This window comes from Ranitomeya imitator, chromosome 2, assembly GCF_032444005.1.
Source record: "Ranitomeya imitator isolate aRanImi1 chromosome 2, aRanImi1.pri, whole genome shotgun sequence".
NCBI classification, from domain to species: domain Eukaryota; kingdom Metazoa; phylum Chordata; class Amphibia; order Anura; family Dendrobatidae; genus Ranitomeya; species Ranitomeya imitator.
This window is the reverse complement of record NC_091283.1, coordinates 191,277,603-191,303,264: the sequence shown is the minus strand read 5'-3', so window position 1 is coordinate 191,303,264 and position 25,662 is coordinate 191,277,603. Positions and strand designations below refer to the sequence as shown.

At 43.9% G+C, this 25,662-nt stretch overlaps 1 protein-coding gene across 1 annotated transcript in view; it reads right to left on the bottom strand.

Annotated features, from left to right (window-relative positions):
• The window catches only part of LOC138662597 (myosin-4-like), a 145,786-nt gene that overhangs the window by 95,429 nt on the left and 24,695 nt on the right, over positions 1-25,662 (bottom strand). The window contains exons 8-21 of the mRNA XM_069748410.1: positions 25,358-25,456; positions 24,995-25,098; positions 24,775-24,913; positions 24,576-24,694; positions 24,353-24,502; positions 24,104-24,274; positions 23,712-24,018; positions 23,554-23,630; positions 22,972-23,059; positions 22,781-22,898; positions 19,075-19,198; positions 18,238-18,374; positions 17,893-18,148; positions 17,571-17,813 (exon numbers count right to left, since the gene is read on the bottom strand). Coding sequence (XP_069604511.1) covers positions 17,571-17,813; positions 17,893-18,148; positions 18,238-18,374; positions 19,075-19,198; positions 22,781-22,898; positions 22,972-23,059; positions 23,554-23,630; positions 23,712-24,018; positions 24,104-24,274; positions 24,353-24,502; positions 24,576-24,694; positions 24,775-24,913; positions 24,995-25,098; positions 25,358-25,456 — 2,132 coding nt within the window. The remainder of the gene's footprint in view (positions 1-17,570; positions 17,814-17,892; positions 18,149-18,237; positions 18,375-19,074; positions 19,199-22,780; positions 22,899-22,971; positions 23,060-23,553; positions 23,631-23,711; positions 24,019-24,103; positions 24,275-24,352; positions 24,503-24,575; positions 24,695-24,774; positions 24,914-24,994; positions 25,099-25,357; positions 25,457-25,662) is intronic.

The following is a 25,662-nucleotide window of genomic DNA, read 5'->3' as shown; positions in this document are numbered from 1 at the left end:
TTGCCGGTCCCGAAGAGGCCTTGGACGCATATTTCCATGGATTTTATTTCTGATCTCCCTGTTTCTCAAAGGATGTCTGTTGTGAATTCTGTGGCAGAGCTCCCTCCTGTGGTCACAAGTGGTACTTCGGCTGGTTCTCTCTGTGAGCTTCCGTTGGTGGAGGAAAGTGGTACTGCGGCTTCTGAGTTTCCTTCCTCAGGTGATGTGGTGAAGTCGTTAGGTGCTGCTCTATTTAACTCCACCTAGTGCTTTGATCCTGGCCTCCAGTCAATGTTCTAGTATTGGACCTGTTTCCTCCTTGATCGTTCCTGTGGCCTGCTGCTCTGCATAGCTAAGTTCCTCTTTGCTATTTGTTTGCTGTTTTTTCTGTCCAGCTTGTCAATTTGTTTTTTTCTGCTTGCTGGAAGCTCTGGGACGCAGAGGGTGTACCTCCGTGCCGTTAGTTCGGTACGGAGGGTCTTTTTGCCCCCTTTGCGTGGTTTTTGTAGGGTTTTGTGTTGACCGCAAAGTTACCTTTCCTATCCTCGCTCTGTTCAGAAAGTTGGGCCTCACTTTGCTAAATCTATTTCATCTCTACGTTTGTCTTTTCATCTTAACTCACAGTCATTATATGTGGGGGCTGCCTTTTCCTTTGGGGTATTTCTCTGAGGCAAGGTAGGCTGTTGTGAATTCTGTGGCAGAGCTCCCTCCTGTGGTCACAAGTGGTACTTCGGCTGATTCTCTCTGTGAGCTTCTGTTGGTGGAGGGAAGTGGTACTGCGGCTTCTGAGTTTCCTCCCTCAGGTGATCTGGTGAGGTCGTTAGGTGCTTCTCTACTTAACTCCACCTAATCCTGGCGCTCGGATTGCTGTACGATGAACCTAATTCAGTGGATCAGGCAGAGAAAAATTTGCTGGCTCTTTGTCAGGGTCAGGATGAGATAGAGGTATATTGTCAGTAATTTAGAAAGTGGTCCGTGCTCACTCAATGGAATGAATCTGCGCTGGCAGCTATGTTCAGAAAGGGTCTCTCTGAAGCCCTTAAGGATGTCATGGTGGGATTTCCTATGCCTGCTGGTTTGAATGAGTCTATGTCCTTGGCCATTCAGATCGGTCGACGCTTGCGTGAGCGTAAATCTGTGCACCATTTGGCGGTATTACCTGAGCTTAAACCGGAGCCTATGCAGTGCGATAGGACTTTGACCAGAGTTGAACGGCAAGAACACAGACGTCTGAATGGGCTGTGTTTCTACTGTGGTGATTCCACTCATGCTATTTCTGATTGTCCTAAGCGCACTAAGCGGTTCGCTAGGTCTGCCACCATTGGTACGGTACAGTCAAAATTTCTTCTGTCCGTTACCTTGATCTGTTCTTTGTCATCGTATTCTGTCATGGCATTTGTGGATTCAGGCGCTGCCCTGAATTTGATGGACTTGGAGTATGCTAAGCGTTGTGGGTTTCTCTTAGAGCCCTTGCAGTGTCCTATTCCATTGAGAGGAATTGATGCCACGCCTTTGGCCAAGAATAAGCCTCAATACTGGACCCAGCTGACCATGTGCATGGCTCCTGCACATCAGGAGGTTATTCGCTTTCTGGTGTTGCATAATCTGCATGATGTGGTCGTGTTGGGGTTGCCATGGCTACAAGCCCATAATCCAGTATTAGATTGGAAATCCATGTCGGTGTCCAGCTGGGGTTGTCAGGGGGTACATGGTGATGTTCCATTTCTGTCAATTTTGTCATCCACCCCTTCTGAGTTTCCAGAGTTCTTGTCTGATTACTGGGATGTATTTGATGAGCCCAAGTCCGATGCCCTACCTCCGCATAGGGATTGTGATTGTGCTATCAATTTGATTCCTGGTAGTAAATTCCCAAAAGGTCGACTGTTTAATTTATCCGTGCCTGAGCATGCCGCTATGCGCAGTTATGTGAAGGAATCCCTGGAGAGGGGGCATATTCGCCCGTCGTCGTCACCATTAGGAGCAGGGTTCTTTTTTGTAGCCAAGAAGGATGGTTCGCTGAGACCTTGTATAGATTACCGCCTTCTAAATAAGATCACGGTTAAATTTCAGTACCCCTTGCCATTGTTGTCTGATTTGTTTGCTCGGATTAAGGGGGCTAGTTGGTTCACCAAGATAGATCTTCGTGGTGCATATAATCTGGTGCGAATCAGGCGAGGAGATGAATGGAAAACTGCATTTAATACGCCCGAGGGTCATTTTGAGTATCTAGTGATGCCATTCGGACTTGCCAATGCTCCATCAGTGTTTCAGTCCTTTATGCATGACATCTTCCGAGAGTACCTGGATAAATTCCTGATTGTGTACTTGGATGACATTTTGATCTTTTCGGATGATTGGGAGTCTCATGTGAAGCAGGTCAGAACAGTTTTTCAGGTCCTGCGTGCTAATTCTTTGTTTGTGAAGGGATCAAAGTGTCTCTTTGGTGTGCAGAAGGTTTCATTTTTGGGGTTCATCTTTTCCCCTTCTACTATCGAGATGGATCCTGTTAAGGTCCAAGCCATCCATGATTGGACTCAGCCGACATCTCTGAAAAGTCTGCAAAAGTTCCTGGGCTTTGCTAATTTTTATCGTCGCTTCATCTGCAATTTTTCTAGTATTGCCAAACCATTGACCGATTTGACCAAGAAGGGTGCTGATTTGGTTAATTGGTCTTCTGCTGCTGTGGAAGCTTTTCAGGAGTTGAAGCGTCGTTTTTCTTCTGCCCCTGTGTTGTGTCAACCAGATGTTTCTCTTCCGTTCCAGTCGAGGTTGATGCTTCTGAGATTGGAGCAGGGGCTGTTTTGTCGCAGAGAGGTTCTGATTGCTCAGTGATGAAACCATGTGCTTTTTTTTCCAGGAAGTTTTCGCCTGCTGAGCGAAATTATGATGTGGGCAACCGAGAGTTGCTGGCCATGAAGTGGGCATTCGAGGAGTGGCGTCATTGGCTTGAAGGAGCTAAGCATCGCGTGGTGGTATTGACTGATCATAAGAACTTGACTTATCTTGAGTCTGCTAAGCGGTTGAATCCTAGACAGGCTCGTTGGTCGCTGTTTTTTGCCCGTTTTGACTTTGTGATTTCGTATCTTCTGGGCTCTAAAAATGTGAAGGCGGATGCTCTGTCTAGGAGTTTTGTGCCCAACTCTCCGGGTGTATCTGAGCCGGCGGGTATCCTCAAAGAGGGAGTAATTGTGTCTGCCATCTCCCCTGATTTGCGGCGGGTGCTGCAAAAATTTCAGGCTAATAAACCTGATCGTTGCCCAGCGGAGAAACTGTTTGTCCCTGATAGGTGGACGAATAAAGTTATCTCTGAGGTTCATTGTTCGGTGTTGGCTGGTCTTCCTGGAATCTTTGGTACCAGAGAGTTAGTGGCTAGATCCTTTTGGTGGCCGTCTCTGTCGCGGGATGTGCGTACTTTTGTGCAGTCCTGTGGGATTTGTGCTCGGGCTAAGCCCTGCTGTTCTCGTGCCAGTGGGTTGCTTTTGCCCTTGCCGGTCCCGAAGAGGCCTTGGACACATATCTCTATGGATTTTATTTCAGATCTTCCCGTCTCTCAAAAGATGTCAGTCATTTGGGTGGTCTGTGATCGCTTCTCTAAGATGGTCCATTTGGTACCCTTGTCTAAATTGCCTTCCTCCTCTGATTTGGTGCCATTGTTTTTCCAGCATGTGGTTCGTTTACATGGCATTCCAGAGAATATCGTTTCTGACAGAGGTTCCCAGTTTGTTTCGAGGTTTTGGCGAGCCTTTTGTGGTAGGATGGGCATTGACTTGTCTTTTTCCTCGGCTTTCCATCCTCAGACTAATGGCCAGACCGAACGAACCAATCAGACCTTGGAAACATATCTGAGATGCTTTGTTTCTGCTGATCAGGATGACTGGGTGTCCTTTTTGCCTTTGGCTGAGTTCGCCCTTAACCCCTTCATGACCCAGCCTATTTTGACCTTAAAGACCTTGCCGTTTTTTGCAATTCTGACCAGTGTCCCTTTATGAGGTAATAACTCAGGAACGCTTCAACGGATCCTAGCGGTTCTGAGACTGTTTTTTCGTGACATATTGGGCTTCATGTTAGTGGTAAATTTAGGTCAATAAATTCTGCGTTTATTTGTGATAAAAACGGAAATTTGGCGAAAATTTTGAAAATTTCGCAATTTTCACATTTTGAATTTTTATTCTGTTAAACCAGAGAGATATGTGACACAAAATAGTTAATAAATAACATTTCCCACATGTTTACTTTACATCAGCACAATTTTGGAAACAAAATTTTTTTTTGTTAGGAAGTTATAAGGGTTAAAATTTGACCAGCGATTTGTCATTTTTACAACGAAATTTACAAAACCATTTTTTTTAGGGACCACCTCACATTTGAAGTCAGTTTGAGGGGTCTATATGGCTGAAAATACCCAAAAGTGACACCATTCTAAAAACTGCACCCCTCAAGGTACTCAAAACCACATTCAAGAAGTTTATTAACCCTTCAGGTGCTTCACAGCAGCAGAAGCAACATGGAAGGAAAAAATGAACATTTAACTTTTTAGTCACAAAAATTATCTTTTAGCAACAATTTTTTTATTTTCCCAATGGTAAAAGGAGAAACTGAACCACGAAAGTTGTTGTCCAATTTGTCCTGAGTACGCTGATACCTCATATGTGGGGGTAAACCACTGTTTGGGCGCACGGCAGGGCTTGGAAGGGAAGGAGCGCCACTTGACTTTTTGAATCAAAAATTGGCTCCACTCTTTAGCGGACACCATGTCACGTTTGGAGAGCCCCCGTGTGCCTAAAAATTGGAGCTCCCCCATAAGTGACCCCATTTTGGAAACTAGACGCCCCAAGGAACTTATCTAGATGCATAGTGAGCACTTTGAACCCCCAGGTGCTTCACAAATTAATCCGTAAAAATGAAAAAGTACTTTTTTTTCACAAAAAAATTCTTTTAGCCTCAATTTTTTCATTTTCACATGGGCAACAGGATAAAATGGATCCTAAAATGTGTTGGGCAATTTCTCCTGAGTACACCAATACCTCACATGTGGGGGTAAACCACTGTTTGGGCACATGGTAAGGCTCGGAAGGGAAGGAGCGCCATTTGACTTTTTGAATGAAAAATTATTTCCATCGTTAGCGGACACCATGTCGCGTTTGGAGAGCTCCTGTGTGCCTAAACATTGGCGCTCCCCCACAAGTGACCCCATTTTGGAAACTAGACCCCCCAAGGAACTTATTTAGATGCCTAGTGAGCACTTTAAACCCTCAGGTGCTTCACAAATTGATCTGTAAAAATGAAAAAGTACTTTTTTTTCACAAAAAAATTCTTTTCGCCTCAATTTTTTCATTTTCACATGGGCAGTAGGGTAAAATGGATCATAAAATTTGTTGGGCAATTTCTCCCGAGTACGTCGATACCTCATATGTGGGGGTAAACCACTGTTTGGGCACTCGGCAGGGCTCGGAAGGGAAGGCGCGCCATTTGACTTTTTGAATGGAAAATTAGCTCCAATTGTTAGCGGACACCATGTCGCGTTTGGAGAGCCCCTGTGTGCCTAAACATTGGAGCTCCCCCACAAGTGACCCCATTTTGGAAACTAGACCCCCCAAGGAACTTATCTAGATGCATATTGAGCACTTTAAACCCCCAGGTGCTTCACAGAAGTTTATAACGCAGAGCCATGAAAATAAAAAATAATTTTTCTTTCCTCAAAAATGATTTTTTAGCCTGGAATTTCCTATTTTGCCAAGGATAATAGGAGAAATTGGACCCCAAATATTGTTGTCCTGTTTGTCCTGAGTACGCAAATACCCAATATGTGGGGGTAAACCACTGTTTGGGCGCACGGCAGGGCTCGGAAGGGATGGCACGCCATTTGGCTTTTTAAATGGAAAATTAGCTCCAATCATTAGCGGACACCATGTCACGTTTGGAGAGCCCCTGTGTGCCTAAACATTGGAGATCCCCCAGAAATGACACCATTTTGGAAACTAGACCCCCAAAGGAACTAATCTAGATGTGTGGTGAGGACTTTGAACCCCCAAGTGCTTCACAGAAGTTTATAACGCAGAGCCATGAAAAAAAAAAAAAAATTATTTTCTCAAAAATGATCTTTTAGCCTCCAATTTTTTATTTTCCCAAGGGTAACAGGAGAAATTTGACCCCAAAAGTTGTTGTCCAGTTTCTCCTGAGTACGCTGATACCCCATATGTGGGGGTAAATCACTGTTTGGGCACATGCCGGGGCTCGGAAGTGAAGTAGTGACGTTTTGAAATGCAGACTTTGATGGAATGCTCTGTGGGCGTCACGTTGCGTTTGCAGAGCCCCTGATGTGGCTTACCAGTAGAAACCCCCCACAAGTGACCGCATTTTGGAAACTAGACCCCGAAAGGAACTTATCTAGATGTGTGGTGAGCACTTTGAACCCCCAAGCGCTTCATAGAAGTTTATAATGCAGAGCCGTGAAAATAATAAATACGTTTTCTTTCCTCAAAAATAATTATTTAGCCCAGAATTTTTTAATTTTCCCAAGGGTAACAGGAGAAATTTGACCCCAATATTTGTTGTCCAGTTTCTCCTGAGTATGGTGATACCCCATATGTGGGGGTAAACTACTGTTTGGGCACATGCCGGGGCTTGGAATTGAAGTAGTGACGTTTTGAAATGCAGACTTTGATGGAATGCTCTGCGGGCGTCACGTTGCGTTTGCAGAGCCCCTGATGTGCCTAAACAGTAGAAACCCCCCACAAGTGACCCCATTTTGGAAACTAGACCCCGAAAGGAACTTATCTAGATGTGTGTTGAGCACTTTGAACCCCCAAGTGCTTCATAGAAGTTTATAATGCAGAGCCGTGAAAATAATAAATACGTTTTCTTTCCTCAAAAATAATTATTTAGCCCAGAATTTTTTATTTTCCCAAGGGTTACAGGAGAAATTGGACCCCAAAAGTTGTTGTCCAGTTTCTCCTGAGTACGCTGATACCCCATGAGTGGGGGTAAACCACTGTTTGGGCACACGTCGGGGCTCAGAAGGGAAGTAGTGACTTTTGAAATGCAGACTTCGATGGAATGGTCTGCGGGTGTCACGTTGCGTTTGCAGAGCCCCTGGTGTGCCTAAACAGTAGAAACCACCACAAGTGACCCCATTTTAGAAATTAGACCCCCCAAGGAACTTATCTAGATATGTGGTGAGCACTTTGAACCCCCAAGTGCTTCACAGACGTTTACAACGCAGAGCCGTGAAAATAAAAAATCATTTTTCTTTCCTCAAAAATTATGTTTTAGCAAGCATTTTTTTTGATTCACAAGGGTAACAGGAGAAATTGGACCCCAGTAATTGTTGCGCAGTTTGTCCTGAGTATGCTGGTACCCCATATGTGGGGGTAAACCACTGTTTGGGCACACGTCAGGGCTCGGAAGTGAGGGAGCACCATTTGACTTTTTGAATACGAGATTGGCTGGAATCAATGGTGGCGCCATGTTGCGTTTGGAGACCCCTGATGTGCCTAAACAGTGGTAACCCCTCAATTCTACCTCCAACACTAACCCCAACACACCCCTAACCCTAATCCCAACTGCAGCCATAACCCTAAACACAACCCTAACCGCAACACACCCCTAACCACAACCCTAACCCCAACACACCCCTAACCATAACCACAACCCTAATTCCAACCCTAACCCTAAGGCTATGTGCCCACGTTGCGGATTCGTGTGAGATATTTTCGCACCATTTTTGAAAAATCCGCGGGTAAAAGGCACTGCGTTTTACCTGCGGATTTTCCGCGGATTTCCAGTGTTTTTTGTGCGGATTTCACCTGCGGATTCCTATTGAGGAACAGCTGTAAAACGCTGCGGAATCCGCACAAAGAATTGACATGCTGCGGAAAATACAACGCAGCGTTTCCGCGTGGTATTTTCTGCACCATGGGCACAGCGGATTTGGTTTCCATATGTTTACATGGTACTGTAAACCTGATGGAACACTGCTGCGGATCCGCAGCCAAATCCGCACCGTGTGCACATAGCCTAATTCTAAAGGTATGTGCACACGCTGCGGAAAACGCTGCGGATCCGCAGCAGTTTCCCATGAGTTTACAGTTCAATGTAAACCTACGGGAAACAAAAATCGCTGTGCCCATGCTGCGGAAAAACTGCACGGAAACGCAGCGGTTTACATTCCGCAGCATGTCACTTCTTTGTGCGGATTCCGCAGCGGTTTTACAACTGCTCAAATAGAAAATCGCAGTTGTAAAACCGCAGTGAAATGCGCAGAAAAACCGCGGTAAATCCGCCATAAATCCGCAGCGGTTTAGCACTGCGGATTTATCAAATCCGCAGCGGAAAAATCCGCAGAGGACCAGAATACGTGTGCACATACCGAAACCCTAACCCTAGCCCTAACCCTACCCCTAGCCCTAACCCTAACCCTACCCCTAGCCCTAACCCTAACCCTAGCCCTAACCCTACCCCTAACCCTAACCCTACCCCTAACCCTACCCCTAACCCTACCCCTAACCCTAACCCTATTCTAACATTAGTGGAAAAAAAAAAATTTCTTTATTTTTTTATTGTCCCTACCTATGGGGGTGACAAAGGGGGGGGGTCATTTATTATTTTTTTTATTTTGATCACTGAGATAGATTATATCTCAGTGATCAAAATGCACTTTGGAACGAATCTGCCGGCCGGCAGATTCGGCGGGCGCACTGCGCATGCGCCCGCCATTTTGGAAGATGGCGGCGCCCAGGGAGAAGACGGACGGGACCCCGGCTGGATCGGTAAGTATGATGGGGTGGGGGGGGACCACGGGGGGGGGGATCGGAGCACGGGGGGGGGGAATCGGAGTGCGGGAGGGGTGGAACGGAGCACGGGGGGCGTGGAACGGAGCACGGGGGGGCTGGAATGGAGCACGGGGGGGTGGAACGGAGCACCGGGGGGGTGGATCGGAGTGCAGGGGGGGTGATTGGAGCACGGGGGGGTGATTGGAGCACGGGGGGAGCGGACAAGAGCACGGGGGGGAGCGGAGCACTGGATGGAGGGGAGCCGGAGCAGTGTACCGGCCAGATCGGAGGGCTGGGGGGGCGATCGGAGGGGTGGGGTGGGGGCACACTAGTATTTCCAGCCATGGCCGATGATATTTCAGCATCGGCCATGGCTGGATTGTAATATTTCACCCGTTATAATGGGTGAAATATTACAAATCGCTCTGATTGGCAGTTTCACTTTCAACAGCCAATCAGAGCGATCGTAGCCACGAGGGGGTGAAGCCACCCCCCCTGGGCTAAACTACCACTCCCCCTGTCCCTGCAGATCGGGTGAAATGGGAGTTAACCCTTTCACCCGATCTGCAGGGACGCGATCTTTCCATGACGCCGCATAGGCGTCATGGGTCGGAATGGCACCGACTTTCATGACGCCTACGTGGCGTCAAAGGTCGGGAAGGGGTTAATAATCGGGCCAGCTCGGCTACCTTGGTTTCACCATTTTTCTGCAACTCTGGGTTCCATCCTCGTTTCTCTTCAGGGCAGGTTGAGTCTTCGGACTGTCCTGGTGTGGATACTGTGGTGGACAGGTTGCAGCAGATTTGGACTCATGTAGTGGACAATTTGACTTTGTCCCAGGAGAAAGCTCAACGTTTCGCTAATCGCAGACGCTGTGTGGGTCCCCGACTTCGGGTTGGGGACTTGGTTTGGTTATCTTCTCGTCATATTCCTATGAAGGTTTCCTCTTCTAAGTTTAAACCTCGTTTTATTGGTCCATATAGGATTTCTGAGGTTCTTAATCCTGTGTCTTTTCGTCTGACCCTTCCAGATTCTTTTTCCATACATAACGTATTCCATAGGTCATTGTTGCGGAGATACGTGGCACCTGTGGTTCCATCTGTTGATCCTCCTGCCCCGGTTTTGGTGGAGGGGGAGTTGGAGTATATTGTGGAGAAGATTTTGGATTCTCGTGTTTCAAGGCGGAAACTCCAGTATCTGGTTAAGTGGAAGGGTTATGCTCAGGAAGATAATTCCTGGGTCTTTGCCTCTAATGTCCATGCTCCCGATCTTGTTCGTGCCTTTCATATGGCTCATCCTGGTCGTCCTGGGAACTCTGGTGAGGGTTCGGTGACCCCTCCTCAAGGAGAGGGTACTGTTGTGAATTCTGTGGCAGAGCTCCCTCCTGTGGTCACAAGTGGTACTTCGGCTGGTTCTCTCTGTGAGCTTCTGTTGGTGGAGGAAAGTGGTACTGCGGCTTCTGAGTTTCCTTCCTCAGGTGATGTGGTGAAGTCGTTAGGTGCTGCTCTATTTAACTCCACCTAGTGCTTTGATCCTGGCCTCCAGTCAATGTTCTAGTATTGGACCTGTTTCCTCCTGGATCGTTCCTGTGGCCTGCTGCTCTGCATAGCTAAGTTCCTCTTTTCTATTTGTTTGCTGTTTTTTCTGTCCAGCTTGTCAATTTGTTTTTTTCTGCTTGCTGGAAGCTCTGGGACGCAGAGGGTGTACCTCCGTGCCGTTAGTTCAGTACGGAGGGTCTTTTTGCCCCCTTTGCGTGGTTTTTGAAGGGTTTTGTGTTGACCGCAAAGTTACCTTTCCTATCCTCGCTCTGTTCAGAAAGTTGGGCCTCACTTTGCTAAATCTATTTAATCTCTACGTTTGTCTTTTCATCTTAACTCACAGTCATTATATGTGGGGGCTGCCTTTTCCTTTGGGGTATTTCTCTGAGACAAGGTAGGCTTATTTTCTATCTTCAGGCTAGCTAGTTTCTCAGGCCGTGCCGAGTTGCATAGGGAGCGTTAGGCGCAATCCACGGCTGCCTTTAGTGTGTTGGAGAGGATTAGGGATTGCGGTCAACAGAGTTCCCACGTCTCAGAGCTCGTTCTTGTTTTTTGGGTTATTGCCAGGTCACTGTATGTGCGCTGACCTCTATGTCCATTGTGGTACTGAATTACCTTTCATAACAGATGTCGGTCATTTGGGTGGTTTGTGATCGCTACTCTAAGATGGTCCATTTGGTACCCTTGTCTAAATTGCCTTCCTCCTCTGATTTGGTGCCATTGTTTTTCCAGCATGTGGTTCGTTTGCATGGCATTCCAGAGAACATCGTCTCGGACAGAAGTTCCCAGTTTGTTTCGAGGTTTTGGCGGTCCTTTTGTGCTAAGATGGGCATTGATTTGTCTTTTTCTTCGGCTTTCTATCCCCAGACTAATGGCCAAACCGAACGGACTAATCAGACTTTGGAAACATATCTGAGATGCTTCGTTTCTGCTGATCAGGATGATTGGGTGTCCTTCTTGCCTTTGGCTGAGTTCGCCCTTAATAATCGGGCCAGCTCGGCTACTTTAGTTTTTCCTTTTTTCTGTAATTCTGGTTTCCATCCTCGTTTCTCTTCAGGGCAGGTTGAGCCTTCGGACTGTCCTGGTGTGGATACGGTGGTGGACAGGTTGCAGCAGATTTGGACTCATGTGGTGGACAATTTGACATTGTCCCAGGAGAAAGCTCAACGTTTCGCTAACCGCCGGCGCTGTGTTGGTCCCTGACTTCGTGTTGGGGATTTGGTTTGGTTGTCATCTCGTCATGTTCCTATGAAGGTTTCCTCTCCTAAGATTTAGCCTCGTTTCATTGGGCCATATAAGATTTCTGAAGTTCTTAATCCTGTGTCATTTCGTTTGGACCTTCCAGCTTCTTTTGCCATCCATAATGTGTTCCATAGGTCGTTGTTGCTGAGATACGTGGTGCCTATGGTTCCCTCCATTGATCCTCCTGCCCCGGTGTTGGTCGAGGGGGAGTTGGAGTATGTGGTGGAGAAGATTTTTGGATTCTTTGGGCAGCACGGTGGCGCAGTGGTTAGCACAGCAGCCTTGCAGCGCTGGGGTCCTGGTTTCTAATCCCACCCAGGACAACATCTGCAAAGAGTTTGTATGTTCTCTCCGTGTTTGCGTGGGTTTCCTCCGGGCACTCCGGTTTCCTCCCACATTCCAAAGACATACTGATAGGAATTTTAGATTGTGAGCCCAATCGGGGACAGTGATGATAATGTGTGCAAACTGTAAAGCGCTGCGGAATATGTTAGCGCTATATAAAAATAAAGATTATTTTATTATTATTCTTGTGTTTCGCGACGGATCCTCCTGCCCCGATGTTGGTTGAGGGGGAGTTGGAGTATGTGGTGGAGAAGATTTTGGATTCTCGTGTTTCGAGACGGAAACTCCAGTACCTGGTCAAGTGGAAGGGCTATGGTCAGGAAGATAATTCCTGGGTGTTTGCCTCTGATGTTCATGCTGCCGATCTAGTTAATGCCTTTCATTTGGCTCATCCTGATCGGCCTGGAAGCTCTGGTGAGGGTTCGGTGAGCCCTCCTCAAGGGGGGGGGGGTACTGTTGTGAATTCTGTTGTCGAACTCCCTCCTGTGGTCGTGAATGGTACTTCGGCGAGTTCTGTCCATGGACTTCCTCTGGTGGCTGTGAGTGAAGCTGCTGCTTCTGAGGTTCCTTGCACAGGTGACGTGGTTTATCCTTTGGTTGGCTGCTCTATTTAACTCCACTCAGATCGTTAAGCCATGCCAGCTGTCAATGTTCCTGCATTGGTTCAGTTCGCTCTTGGATCTTTCTGGTGACCTGTCTTCTCCAGCAGAAGCTAAGTTCCTGATAGTTATTATTTGTTCTTTGTTTCCTTGTCCAGCTGGTTATCATGATTTTGTCTTGCTAGTTGGAAGCTCTGGGATGCAGAGTGGCACCTCCGCACCGTGAGTCGGTGCGGAGGTCTTTTTGCACACTCTGCGTGGTCTTTTGTAGTTTTTGTGCTGACCGCAAAGATACCTTTCCTATCCTCTGTCTGTTTAGTAAGTCTGGCCTCCCTTTGCTGAAAACCTGTTTCATTTCTGCGTTTGTGACTTCATCTTTACTCACAGTCAATATATGTGGGGGGCTGCCTTTTCCTTTGGGGAATTTCTCTGAGGCAAGGTAGGCTTTATTTTCTATCTCTAGGGCTAGCTAACTCTTAAGGTACCGTCACACTAAGCGACGCTGCAGCGATACTGACAACGATCCGGATCGCTGCAGCGTCGCTGTTTGGTCGCTGGAGAGCTGTCACACAGACAGCTCTCCAGCGACCAACGATGCCGGTAACCAGGGTAAACATCGGGTTACTAAGCGCAGGGCCGTGCTTAGTAACCCGATGTTTACCCTGGTTACCATCGTTAAAGTAAAAAAACAACCACTACATACTTATCTACCGCTGTCTGTCCTCGGCGCTCTGCTTCTCTGCTCTGGCTGTGAGCACAGCGGCCGGAAAGCAGAGCGGTGACGTCACCGCTCTGCTTTCCGGCCGCTGTGCTCACAGCCAGAGCAGAGAAGCACAGCGCCGGAGGACAGACAGAGGTAGGTAAGTATGTAGTGGTTGTTTTTTTACTTTAACGATGGTAACCAGGGTAAACATCGGGTTACTAAGCGTGGCCCTGCGCTTAGTAACCCAATGTTTACCCTGGTTACCAGCGAAGACATCGCTGAATCGGTGTCACACACACCGATTCATCAATGTCAGCGGGAGAGCCAGCGACGAAATAAAGTTCTGGCCTTTCTTCCCCGACCAGCGACATCACAGCAGGGGCCTGATCGCTGCTGCGTGTCACACTGAACGATATCGCTAGCCAGGACGCTGCAACGTCACGGATCGCTAGCGATATCGTCTAGTGTGACGGTACCTTTAGGCTGTGAAGAGGCGTCTAGGGAGAGTCAGGAACGCTCCACGGCTATTTTTAGTTGCTGTGACAGGATTAGGGCTTGCGGTCAGCAGAGTTCCCACATCCCAGAGCTTGTCCTGTGTGAGTTTAACTATCAGGTCGTGCCGGGTGCTCCTAACCACCAGGTCATAACACATTACATGTCATTCCACCGCATCATAGCCCTGGGACCGTGACTGTCGTCACTGCTGGAACTGCGTCAACACGAGAGGTGAGTATATGCTCTATTATTTTATCATGGCAGAACATTTAGTTTAAGAAGGGGTTGTTCTAGTAGTGGAGAACTGCTTTAAGGTTGATGGTAGGCTTGAGACCATAGAGTTCAACCTATAGCCTAACATGTCGATCCAGAAGAAGGCCAAAAAAAACATGGGGCAGATGCAAATAGCTCCATATTAAGGGAAAGTTTCCTTTCCCGCTTCACGTATAGCAATGAGACTAGTTCGCTAGATCATTGTCCCATCCAAAGCACTCTCCATATGTCTGCACCCTGTCATTTTTGTAATAGTATGTGTGGTGAAATATGTGTTTATATATCTATATGTGTGTAGTGACATATGTCTAGGGTTATATGTGTGACTAGTGATAATGTAACATCTGTCCTGAAGGCAAGTCGCACCTAGGTGTTAATAGGTACTTCCTTGGGACTAGTAGAAATTGTGTCTCCATATCTCACCAGGAGGTCTGGCTAGGGCCAAGAAGAAAGGAACACTTGACACTTCCTAGTGCTTGGAGGGGAGGTGTTAATTGCGACCTGAGGGAATCTATTCCTGGGAACCATCTCACAAGTGTCTCCAGAGGAAAATAATATATATTCATTAGTAGGCACGGCCGTGTGTTGTGAATTATGTTATCGAACTCCCTCCTGTGGTCATGAATGGTACTTCGGCGAGTTCTGTCCATGGACTCCCTATGGTGGCTGTGAGTGGAGCTGCTGCTTCTGAGGTTCCTTCCACAGGTGACTTAGTTTATTCTGTTGCAGGCTGCTCTATTTAACTCCACTCAGATCGTTACTCCATGCCAGCTGTCAATGTTTTTGTACTGGTTCAGTTCGCTCCTGGATCTTTCTGGTGACCTGTCTACTCCAGCAGAAGCTAAGTCCCTGCTAGTGAATTATTTGTTCATTGTTTTCTTGTCCAGCTTGCTAATATGATTTTGCCTTGCTAGCTGGTAGCTCTGGGATGCAGAGTGGCACCTCCGCACCGTGAGTCGGTGCGGAGGTCTTTTTGCACACTCTGCGTGTTTTTTTTTGTAGTTTTTTGTGCTGACCGCAAAGATACCTTTCCTATCCTCAGTCTGTTTAGTAAGTCTGGCCTCCCTTTGCTGAAACCTATTTCATTTCTGCGTTTGTGACTTTCATCTTACTCACAGTCAATATATGTGGGGGGCTGCCTTTTCCTTTGGGAATTTCTCTGAGGCAAGGTAGGCTTTATTTTCTATCTTTAGGGCTAGTTAGCTCTTAGGCTGTGAAGAGGCGTCTAGGCAGACTTAGGTACGCTCCACGGCTATTTCTAGTGTGTGTGATAGGTTTAGGGGTTGCGGTCAGCAGAGTTCCCACTTCCCAGAGCTTGTCCTGTGTTAGTTTATCTATCAGGTCGTTCTGGGTGCTCCTAACCACCAGGTCCATAACAGCCGTGGCCCAATCAAACAGGCAGCAGTTATGATATTGACCTGAGGGGCCGGTCTAGAAACCTGACCTCCAGACCAAAGTTATAAATTTAGGCTTCAGACAGAGAATTGTGTTCACATGATGGGGGCAGCCTGAGAAGCTGGTGTGATCCAATCTACGTTTGTCCTACCCTCAGGGAGCAGAAAGCAACTACCAGCATAAGTTGTATGTCTTTTTATTATCATATTTTTATATCTTTTTCTTATTGTAAGCATTGAACCTTTTGTTATTATAGTATAAAACTTTAACAAGTTGAACCTTGAATGTTCTAAAAGAATCCATAGCCTAAGGTGTGTGAGCCTTATGAGTGATAGACATATTTCCATTAGTATTATTATTTCTGGGACTCATCACCCGTGTATTCGATGAGTGGTGGCAGCGTGTATGAGCGGGTGTTTGGCCTGGGTCGGTGTGTAACATAGTAACATAGTTAGTAAGGCCGAAAAAAAGACATTTGTCCATCCAGTTCAGCCTATATTCCATCATAATAAATCCCCAGATCTACGTCCTTCTACAGAACCTAATAATTGTATGATACAATATTGTTCTGCTCCAGGAAGACATCCAGGCCTCTCTTAAACCCCTCGACTGAGTTCGCCATCACCACCTCCTCAGGCAAGCAATTCCAGATTCTCACTGCCCTAACAGTAAAGAATCCTCTTCTATGTTGGTGGAAAAACCTTCTCTCCTCCAGACGCAAAGAATGCCCCCTTGTGCCCGTCACCTTCCTTGGTATAAACAGATCCTCAGCGAGATATTTGTATTGTCCCCTTATATACTTATACATGGTTATTAGATCGCCCCTCAGTCGTCTTTTTTCTAGACTAAATAATCCTAATTTCGCTAATCTATCTGGGTATTGTAGTTCTCCCATCCCCTTTATTAATTTTGTTGCCCTCCTTTGTACTCTCTCTAGTTCCATTATATCCTTCCTGAGCACCGGTGCCCAAAACTGGACACAGTACTCCATGTGCGGTCTAACTAGGGATTTGTACAGAGGCAGTATAATGCTCTCATCATGTGTATCCAGACCTCTTTTAATGCACCCCATGATCCTGTTTGCCTTGGCAGCTGCTGCCTGGCACTGGCTGCTCCAGGTAAGTTTATCATTAACTAGGATCCCCAAGTCCTTCTCCCTGTCAGATTTACCCAGTGGTTTCCCGTTCAGTGTGTAATGGTGATATTGATTCCCTCTTCCCATGTGTATAACCTTACATTTATCATTGTTAAACCTCATCTGCCACCTTTCAGCCCAAGTTTCCAACTTATCCAGATCCATCTGTAGCAGAATACTATCTTCTCTTGTATTAACTGCTTTACATAGTTTTGTATCATCTGCAAATATCGATATTTTACTGTGTAAACCTTCTACCAGATCATTAATGAATATGTTGAAGAGAACAGGTCCCAATACTGACCCCTGCGGTACCCCACTGGTCACAGCGACCCAGTTAGAGACTATACCATTTATAACCACCCTCTGCTTTCTATCACTAAGCCAGTTACTAACCCATTTACACACATTTTCCCCCAGACCAAGCATTCTCATTTTGTGTACCAACCTCTTGTGCGGCACGGTATCAAACGCTTTGGAAAAATCGAGATATACCACGTCCAATGACTCACCGTGGTCCAGTCTATAGCTTACCTCTTCATAAAAACTGATTAGATTGGTTTGACAGGAGCGATTTCTCATAAACCCATGCTGATATGGAGTTAAACAGTTATTCTCATTGAGATAATCCAGAATAACATCCCTCAGAAACCCTTCAAATATTTTACCAACAATAGAGGTTAGACTTACTGGCCTATAATTTCCAGGTTCACTTTTAGAGCCCTTTTTGAATATTGGCACCACATTTGCTATGCGCCAGTCCTGCGGAACAGACCCTGTCGCTATAGAGTCACTAAAAATAAGAAATAATGGTTTATCTATTACATTACTTAGTTCTCTTAGTACTCGTGGGTGTATGCCATCCGGACCCGGAGATTTATCTATTTTAATCTTATTTAGCCTTATTTAGCTTATTTATGCTTCCATTACAGCATAGGACAGAGGTTGAATGCTGGACTGAGAGTTGGGAGATAGATTAACCCTTGCAGGCACAACCCCAAGTCACGTGTGAGAGTAGGCACGTGATGATTAAGTGACACCACGGAGAAGGGATCCATGACAGTATGTTATGCAGCTGAAAGTGGTTAACTTTACCTTGTTTTCTGTGGCATGCTTTTCCTTTTCTACTTTAGCCAATGTAAGTTCTAAATCATCAATATCTTTCTTCAGTTCAGAGCATTCATCTTCCAGTTTTCTCTTTTTGGCTGTCAACTCAGCATTACTTTCTTCCTCATCTTCAAGTCTCTCACTAAGCTCCTTAATTTTAGATTCCAGTTGGATCTTGCTTTTGATGAGACCATCACATCTCTCCTCAGCGTCAGCTAAGGTCTCAGATTCCTGCAGATTTTCAGGTATAATTGTTAGCCATTTTTCTTACTGGTCACAAACGAGTAAAGATATATACTAAAGCTCCTACCGTCTGTACTTGGAGAAGCAAATCGTTTTTTTCTGTCACAAGGGCAACCAGCTTCTCTTCTAATTCTTTCCTCTTAAGCTCTGACTTAGCCAAAGCTTCTTTTGACTTCTCAAAATCTTCTTTTATGTTTGCCATTTCTTTTTCCGACTCGGCACTCCTAAGAAGTGGCTTAATCTTGAAGTATAGCTTCATCCATGGCCAATGTTTGACATTCATGAAGGATCGGAGGTTGTACTGGATGACAAAAAGAGCTTCCCTTTTTGAGAAATGTAATATATTAGTATATTTTTAAAAGTTGTAAATTTAATTTTTGTGCGTAAATTTGTTCAGCAAAATGAATGTTACCTTCTATCTATCATTTTCTTAAACTCAACTCTCATTAAGAAACCTCTGCAAAGTGCTTGAGTATGAGTAATTAGTTGAGCCAACTTTTCATCTCTCATCTCTTCCAGTACACCAAGGAGACCAGCTTTAAAAAACACCTAAAGAAACACAAGAAAAATATTCAGGCCAGAGAAGAAAGACATAGCTGAACTAGAGCGGGTGCAGAGAAGAGCGACCAAGGTTATTAGAGGACTGGGGGGTCTAAAATACCAAGATAGGTTATTACCCTTGGGGCTATTTAGTTTGGAAAAACGAAGACTAAGGGTGATCTTATGTTAATGTATAAGTATTTGAGGGGACAGGACAAAGACCTTTCTGATGATCTTTTTAATCATAGACCTGAGACAGGGACAGGGGGGCATCCTCTACGTCTGGAGGAAAGAAGGTTTAAGCACAACAACAGACGCGGATTCTTTACTGTAAGAGCAGTAAGACTATGGAACTCTCTGCCGTATGATGTTGTAATGAGTGATTCATTACTTAAATTTAAGAGGGGACTGGATTCCTTTCTTGAAAAGTATACTGTTACAGGTTATATATACTAGATTCCTTGACCGGGAACTAGTCTGATTGCCGTCTGTGGAGTCTCGAGGAATTTTTTCCCCCCAATGTGGAGCTTACTCTTTGCCACATGGTTTTTTTTTGCCTTTCTCTGGATCAACATGTTAGGGCTTGTTAGGTTAGGCTATGGGTTGAACTAGATGGACTTAAAGTCTTCCTTCAACCATAATTAATAATAATAACTATAACTAAGACTCTTGAATAAAACAAGAAGACAAATGGGTACTGTTGATATACCTTAGTGTGTCCAAATTTGTACTGTGTGTGGTCAATATCAATTGAATCCAAGAGTTTCTCAGCTGCCTTCTTACTGTCAATAAACTGCCCTTCAGGAATTGCACTTGCATTCAGGATTTTGTAACTAACAAAAGAGAGAAATGTGATTCACTTCTGAAGACTTCTAAATGCAAACTTGCTCTGTTTTTATTACTTCTTAAAAGAGATGTCTCAATATTTTTTTCCCTAAACCAGCCAAAGGATGTATGTAACATAGTGCAAGTGTGTTATAATTCAGCCATCAGCCCTGGTTTTTAATTCTGCTAAGCTCCATTTTTGCCCATGTTACCACTGTTTATCTTTGCTGTATGTCCCACACGGTTTAGGGCAGTATTTCTTCACCAATGTACGTCTATGAGAACCAAGGCTCCATAGACTTAAACTAATAAAGTGACATTATGTTTCACAAACAAATTCAATGTGATCTGGCCTGTCTGTTTTCAGGTCATGTGGAACAAAAAAGGACTGGCATGGCACTGGAAACTTGGGAAGATGATGATTGGTAAGTATTGTAATATACTTTCACCACATTACATATATAATTAAAACAGTTTAGGGGAAAAAAAATACTGAGACTTTTTTTAAAGGGGTAGTCACTTCTTGGACACTTACTGCATAATACACAGGCTTTGCCATATGTGATTTATCTTTAGATCAGTATTCCCTCGGTGCCTTTCGACATTTGTTTCCATTTGGAGAGCATGCAGTGTACTCCCACACCTTACAAACCAGAAATTCTGAAGAGCCCCGGCTGCCTTTCCATTAATTCTAGTAGATGTGAAGATTAGCTGACTGCTGTGCTCGTAAACCTTTTGCGCTTCCATTAAGAATGGACCACAGCGGCTGCCCCCTGGCAATCTGAAAGTTATCCCCAGCCCATGTGTCGTAGAGAAAAATTAAAATCCATAAAGATGTCTCCAGAGAGGGGACATATCCCCCTCACATATGGGATTAATTATAACTGGGGATGTGAGAACCTAATTATAATTAGGGAAGTGAGAAAGAGCTGACATTTCAACCTCCTTTGAAGTAGGGACCTCCCACAGTGACTAGGCAATTACAACAGGAGAGCTGCTCTGAGAGCCAGACACTAAGCTTGGGATTTGTTTATTCAGAGGTGGAGAAATACACTTCCAAAGCAAGAGCTTCCACTGTTCAAAGCACTGGTCCCCAGACTTTTTGGAGCCAGTGGTGAATATTGGGGTTTGCATTGATCTGATATTTATGGAGATATATTGTCAGCGTTGTAGCCAAGGGATAAGCAGAATGCATTCATTCACCTCACTGTAAGGCCATTCTAACCCCTCCAACTTAATATTGGTCTGATGGATGATGCTATCGGTGCCATATTTCATCTCTATAGAAAGGTAAAATTGCAATAGGAAACATGATAACAATATCTACTGCATGGAACCTCCAGGGGCGAAAATATTCTGAAAGTTGGGGATCTCATAATTTGCTAAAAGACCTAGCACATTCCACAACCAGCCCCCATATATGCTCACCAAGAGGAGGTATGTAGACATAACCGTGATCTAATAAAAACAGTGTTTGAGTGCCTGTCATTGTTGATTCCTAAATTCTCAAAAATGAGGTAATAGTTTAGGAGTTTACTCAACAAAAAAGCCAATATACAGTATAACTCAGAAAATTGGTGTATATGACAATATAGACCAATATGTGACCTGCATAGAGAAATATATGAGTAAACAAATAAATCCATTACCAATCCAGTGGTGACAGAAGATTAAAATATATGTGTGCTCCAAATAAATAAATGAATAAATATCAATATAAAGTCTCCAACTATATCGATTTAAATTGTCATATTTGTTCATTCCTGAAAGACAAAGTTCGCTGTGAGAGTGTCTCATCTTTCTAACCAGAGTGCTTCTCTCCATAAAAATAAGAGCCATTTCTGCTACATCAGGTATAGTACTTCCTTCTTTATTCCCATTTATTTTATGTAATTGTATATACCGTATTATTTTGATCACATTTTGTATAATCGTTGTATATTTTTTGTAAACACTGCCTACCTTTCCGGATTAAATGTATAAAATTTAATAGCTCTGTTCCTCTTGCTCTGCACACCGCACCCCTGTAGCCATATGCTACCTGTAACTAGTGTCCAATCGGCCTGTATAAAGGATTGGGGGTGGCAGCTACTGATTCCTTTTTGTTGTTGTGAAGCTGACAGTGACTGTACTGGGGTACAGGTCATGCATTGTAGGACTATGTCCTGACAGTTGACATTGCCAGCATCTGGATGTATTTTATGGGCGGAGTTTTCACCCAATGCGCTTGTATCTCACAAATGAAGAGAGCCGCAGCACCCGTGTCTTCTGTGATGTACATGTTCTACCCCCAATGTGTTATGTCAGGTATATGCTCCAGCCCCAATATCTCCTATTGTGTATACTCCAGCCCCAGTGTCACCTATGTGGTATATATGCTCCAGGCCCAGCGTCTCCTATGCAATGTATATGCTTCTGACACAGCATCTTCTAAGTGATCTATATACAGTGGTCCTAGCATCCCCTATATGATGTATATGCTTCAGCCCCAGTGTCTCTTATATAATATATATGCTTCAGCCCCAGTGTCTCTTATGTGATGTATATGCTGCTGCCCCAGTATCTCCTATGTGATTTATATGCTTCAGTCCCAGTGTCTCCTATGTGATATATATACTGCAGCCCCAGCATCTCCCATGTGATGTATATGCTGCATCCCCAGTGTTTTCTGTGTTATATATATATATATATATATATATATATATATATAATATGCTGCATCCCCAACATCTCCTATGTGATATATATGCTCCAGACCCAGTGTGTCTTATGTGAAGTATAAACAGCAGTCTCTGTGCCTCATATGTGAAGTATATACTTCAGACCTCCCTCTGTCTTCTGTGATGTACATACTCCAGCCCCAATGTTTCCTATTGTATATACAGCAGTCATTTAAGTCTCCTATGTGATGTATATGTTGCAGCTCCAGCGTCTCCAATGTGATGTATATACTACAGCCTCAGCGTCTCCTATATAATGTATATTCTTCAGCTCCACCGTCTCTTATGTGATGTATAAGCTTTAGCCATAGTGTCTCCTATTTGATGTGTACGCTCCAGCCCCAGTGTGTCTTATGTGATGTATATGCATCAGTCTCTGTGTCTCCTATGTGATGTATATACTTCAAAACTCCCACTTCTTGTGTTATATAATTGTAATGTGAATAGTAATACTTTTTTCCTCTTAGCGAGACATGCAGTGAAATATACATTGGTATAAGAACAACTTACTGCTGTAAGTTCTTTACAAAACTTATTATGACAAAGAGTTTATTGCTCTCCAGATCGACTCAAGTCTGGAAAAGCAGTTACAAGAAGCAACATGATCAATCCCTCCTAACATCACAGCCTCACCAAATAGAAGCAGTTCCAGCCATCACATTAGGGGGAGTTAACTAATTGTTTGAGCAAATATAGCAGGGCAATTTTTGAAGTTGATAATTTTGTGTGACCTCCGAATGATGGTAGAAATATACAAATGGCCCCTGGCAGAATAAAAAATTTGCACCCCTGCCTTACAAGAATAGAGAGCATAAGTATGAAAAAAAAAATATATATATATATATATATATTTATATATATTGTAATTACCGCTGCTTAAAGTCTGCATAAAGTATTCTGCTTGGAAATCCTTTCCTGCAAATTCTGATACCTTCCAGGACGCCATTACATCTTAGCTGGTGGATGATCAAGTGATTGTCCATGACACCTAGGTAGAGAAAAATAGCTTTAACATAGAGTACACATATTCAAACTTCTGTGCTAGGGCAAACAAAATTTACCTGGAGTTTTAGTCTCATTGGGAATCAGACAACGTACAAAGTGGGGATGGGTGCTTCTCAGATTGGTCATGAGTTTGCCCAAGTTTTCCTTAAGCAAAAATATATATTACATACAGCATAAAAAGAATATGTAGCCTTTAATCTGTAATTCAGGAGTACAGTCAGTTTGACTTTAGCACATGTTTCCATGGCAAAACTACAAAGAGATGTGACCTCTTTCTACAAGTTTATAAGGCTAGAAAAAAGTGAGCAGATTTAATTAGGTGATTGATAAAACAAAATCTGGATAATATGAATAAAAATTGATTATTCTATGTTAACATTTTATATTTATGGTATATGTGGTTTGCCTTTCTAAACAGGCTGTTAAACTGGCAGTCTTTTAACGGCTACATTTGGCCAATGTAAATGATCTTTCAGTGTCAACAATTTAGACTATTTAATAATCTGGCACCTATTATGTTAAATGAATGTTAAATGAATGCTATTTTAAATGAATTTCACTACTATTATCATGTGCATTTAATAAACCTTATAAATTATTTGGGATTATTTACCAATTGTATGCATATGAATACTAACCCTGAAAAGAGCAGACACAGTCTGGAAAGAGGATCCCTTCTTCTTCTTTCCTCCTTTACTACTACCGCCAGCATCAGCTACGATAAAAATGTCAGGTTTTAATACTACTTCAACCTTTTCAACTTGTAAAATATCAAGGAGAAAGACACACAACTTACATTCAGAACTGTTGTAGTTGGAATACAAGAAGGCCAACAGTTTGACAGAAGACTTCTGGTAGAGCTGGATAACAGACTCGTTCAATGGATCCTTATTCTTATCGAGCCAACCAGAGATGTTGTAATCCACAGTACCAGCATAATGCACCAGAGAGAAATGAGCTTCAGCCTTTCCTTTGGTTGGCTTGGGCTTCTCAAAGTTCTTACACTTGCCAAGATGCTGTTCATACAGCTTGTTCTTGAAGGATGTGTCAGTGGCCTTGGGGAACATGCACTCCTCTTCAAGGATGGAGAAAATACCCATGGGCTTAAAAGCAAATAATAAAAAAAAGTTTTTGAGTTCCACAGAAGCATATAGATATTTTCAATAGACTCATCTAAAACAAATTTACCTTCTCAATTAGCTCAATGCAGGCAGCCAAGTCCATACCAAAGTCAATGAACTCCCAGTCGATACCTTCTTTCTTGTATTCCTCCTGTTCCAGGACGAACATGTGGTGGTTGAAGAACTGCTGCAGCTTCTCATTGGTGAAGTTAATACAGAGCTGCTCCAAACTGTTGTACTGAAATTGATAGAAAGCGGATGAGAAGATACCAGGTGGTTGACTAAGGGGACTTGTAAAACTAGATTAGCTGCTTACATCAAATATTTCAAATCCAGCAATATCCAGCACACCTATGAAGAATTGTCTGGGCTGCTTGGTGTCCAACTGTTGGTTGATACGTGTGACCATCCATAAGAACAGTTTTTCAAATGTAGACTTGCTGAGGGCACCCACTGAGTTGTACACCTGAAGTGGAAAACATCAGTTTAAGTAATATATGGTACCTTATTGTGTGTATTTTGCTGTTTATATCAGATACCTGTGGCACGGTTTGTCCCTTGGTGACAAACTCATTGCCCACTTTTACTCTTGGGTAGCACAAAGCTTTGAGCAAGTCGGCAGAGTTGAGACCCATTAAATAACCAATTTTGTCAGCAACTAGATGTGGAGGACAAGCACAATATTATTCCTTGCTGGTACGAAAAATCATGACTAACTCAAGGACCAAAGACTCTAACCTTCATTGCCATCTGGCTCAGCCTGCTCTTCCCGCTGCTTCTGCTTGAACTTCATATTACCATGGTGCATGACAGCACCAGTCATTTTGTAGATGCCAATCTTTTCATCTGGGTTGAACCCAAGAATATCAATAGCAGTCTATAAAGAAATAAACAATATACACTAACTAACAACATCTTTATTTAGGCATTTGTGCCTCCCAATAAAGCTGTTACTGACATCAGTGGCTAAAAGCTCATCTTCGTCATTAATACTCTTCACAGCTATTTCGCCCTGGCTGATCCAAGGATAGTCATAAGGGTTAGTCGTGAGAAGGAGCATCTCTAAAACAACAAAACCAATAGTTATAACATGCTGAAGGTGAAACTAATACAACCTACAATATTGTTTTGCAAATGGTTTGGATGCACAAAATTTACAACTTATGTAATCTTCAGAACACCTGGCAAGGTAAAGAGGGAAGCAGAATGAATATATAACTATGAAAAGATCCCGAATACGGTTCTTCATGGAGGCCCTATGTGGTAGAACATGGAAGCTTCACAGGAAATGTATTTTTTAGAATATAAACAGGGAAATTACCAATAATTTCTGGTTTCTTGTTTGTCAAGATCTGGTAGAAGATGTGGTAGCTTCTTTCAGCTGAAAGCTGGAATGTTACTCTGGACTTTTCAAGGAGATCTGTAGTTACATATTGAAAAAATATCAAAAACACAAGGAATTGAACAGGTTTTCCTACAACCAAAATGTGCTTTTAAATAAATGAAATAAAAATTTAATTCCTTGTTTTAAAATTATCCCAAGTCTACTCTTCAGAAAGTTCTTGAATACTCAGTGTTACATCTTGTTTCTGATCCCAGATGGCTGAATCTACGTTGCCCTTTTAT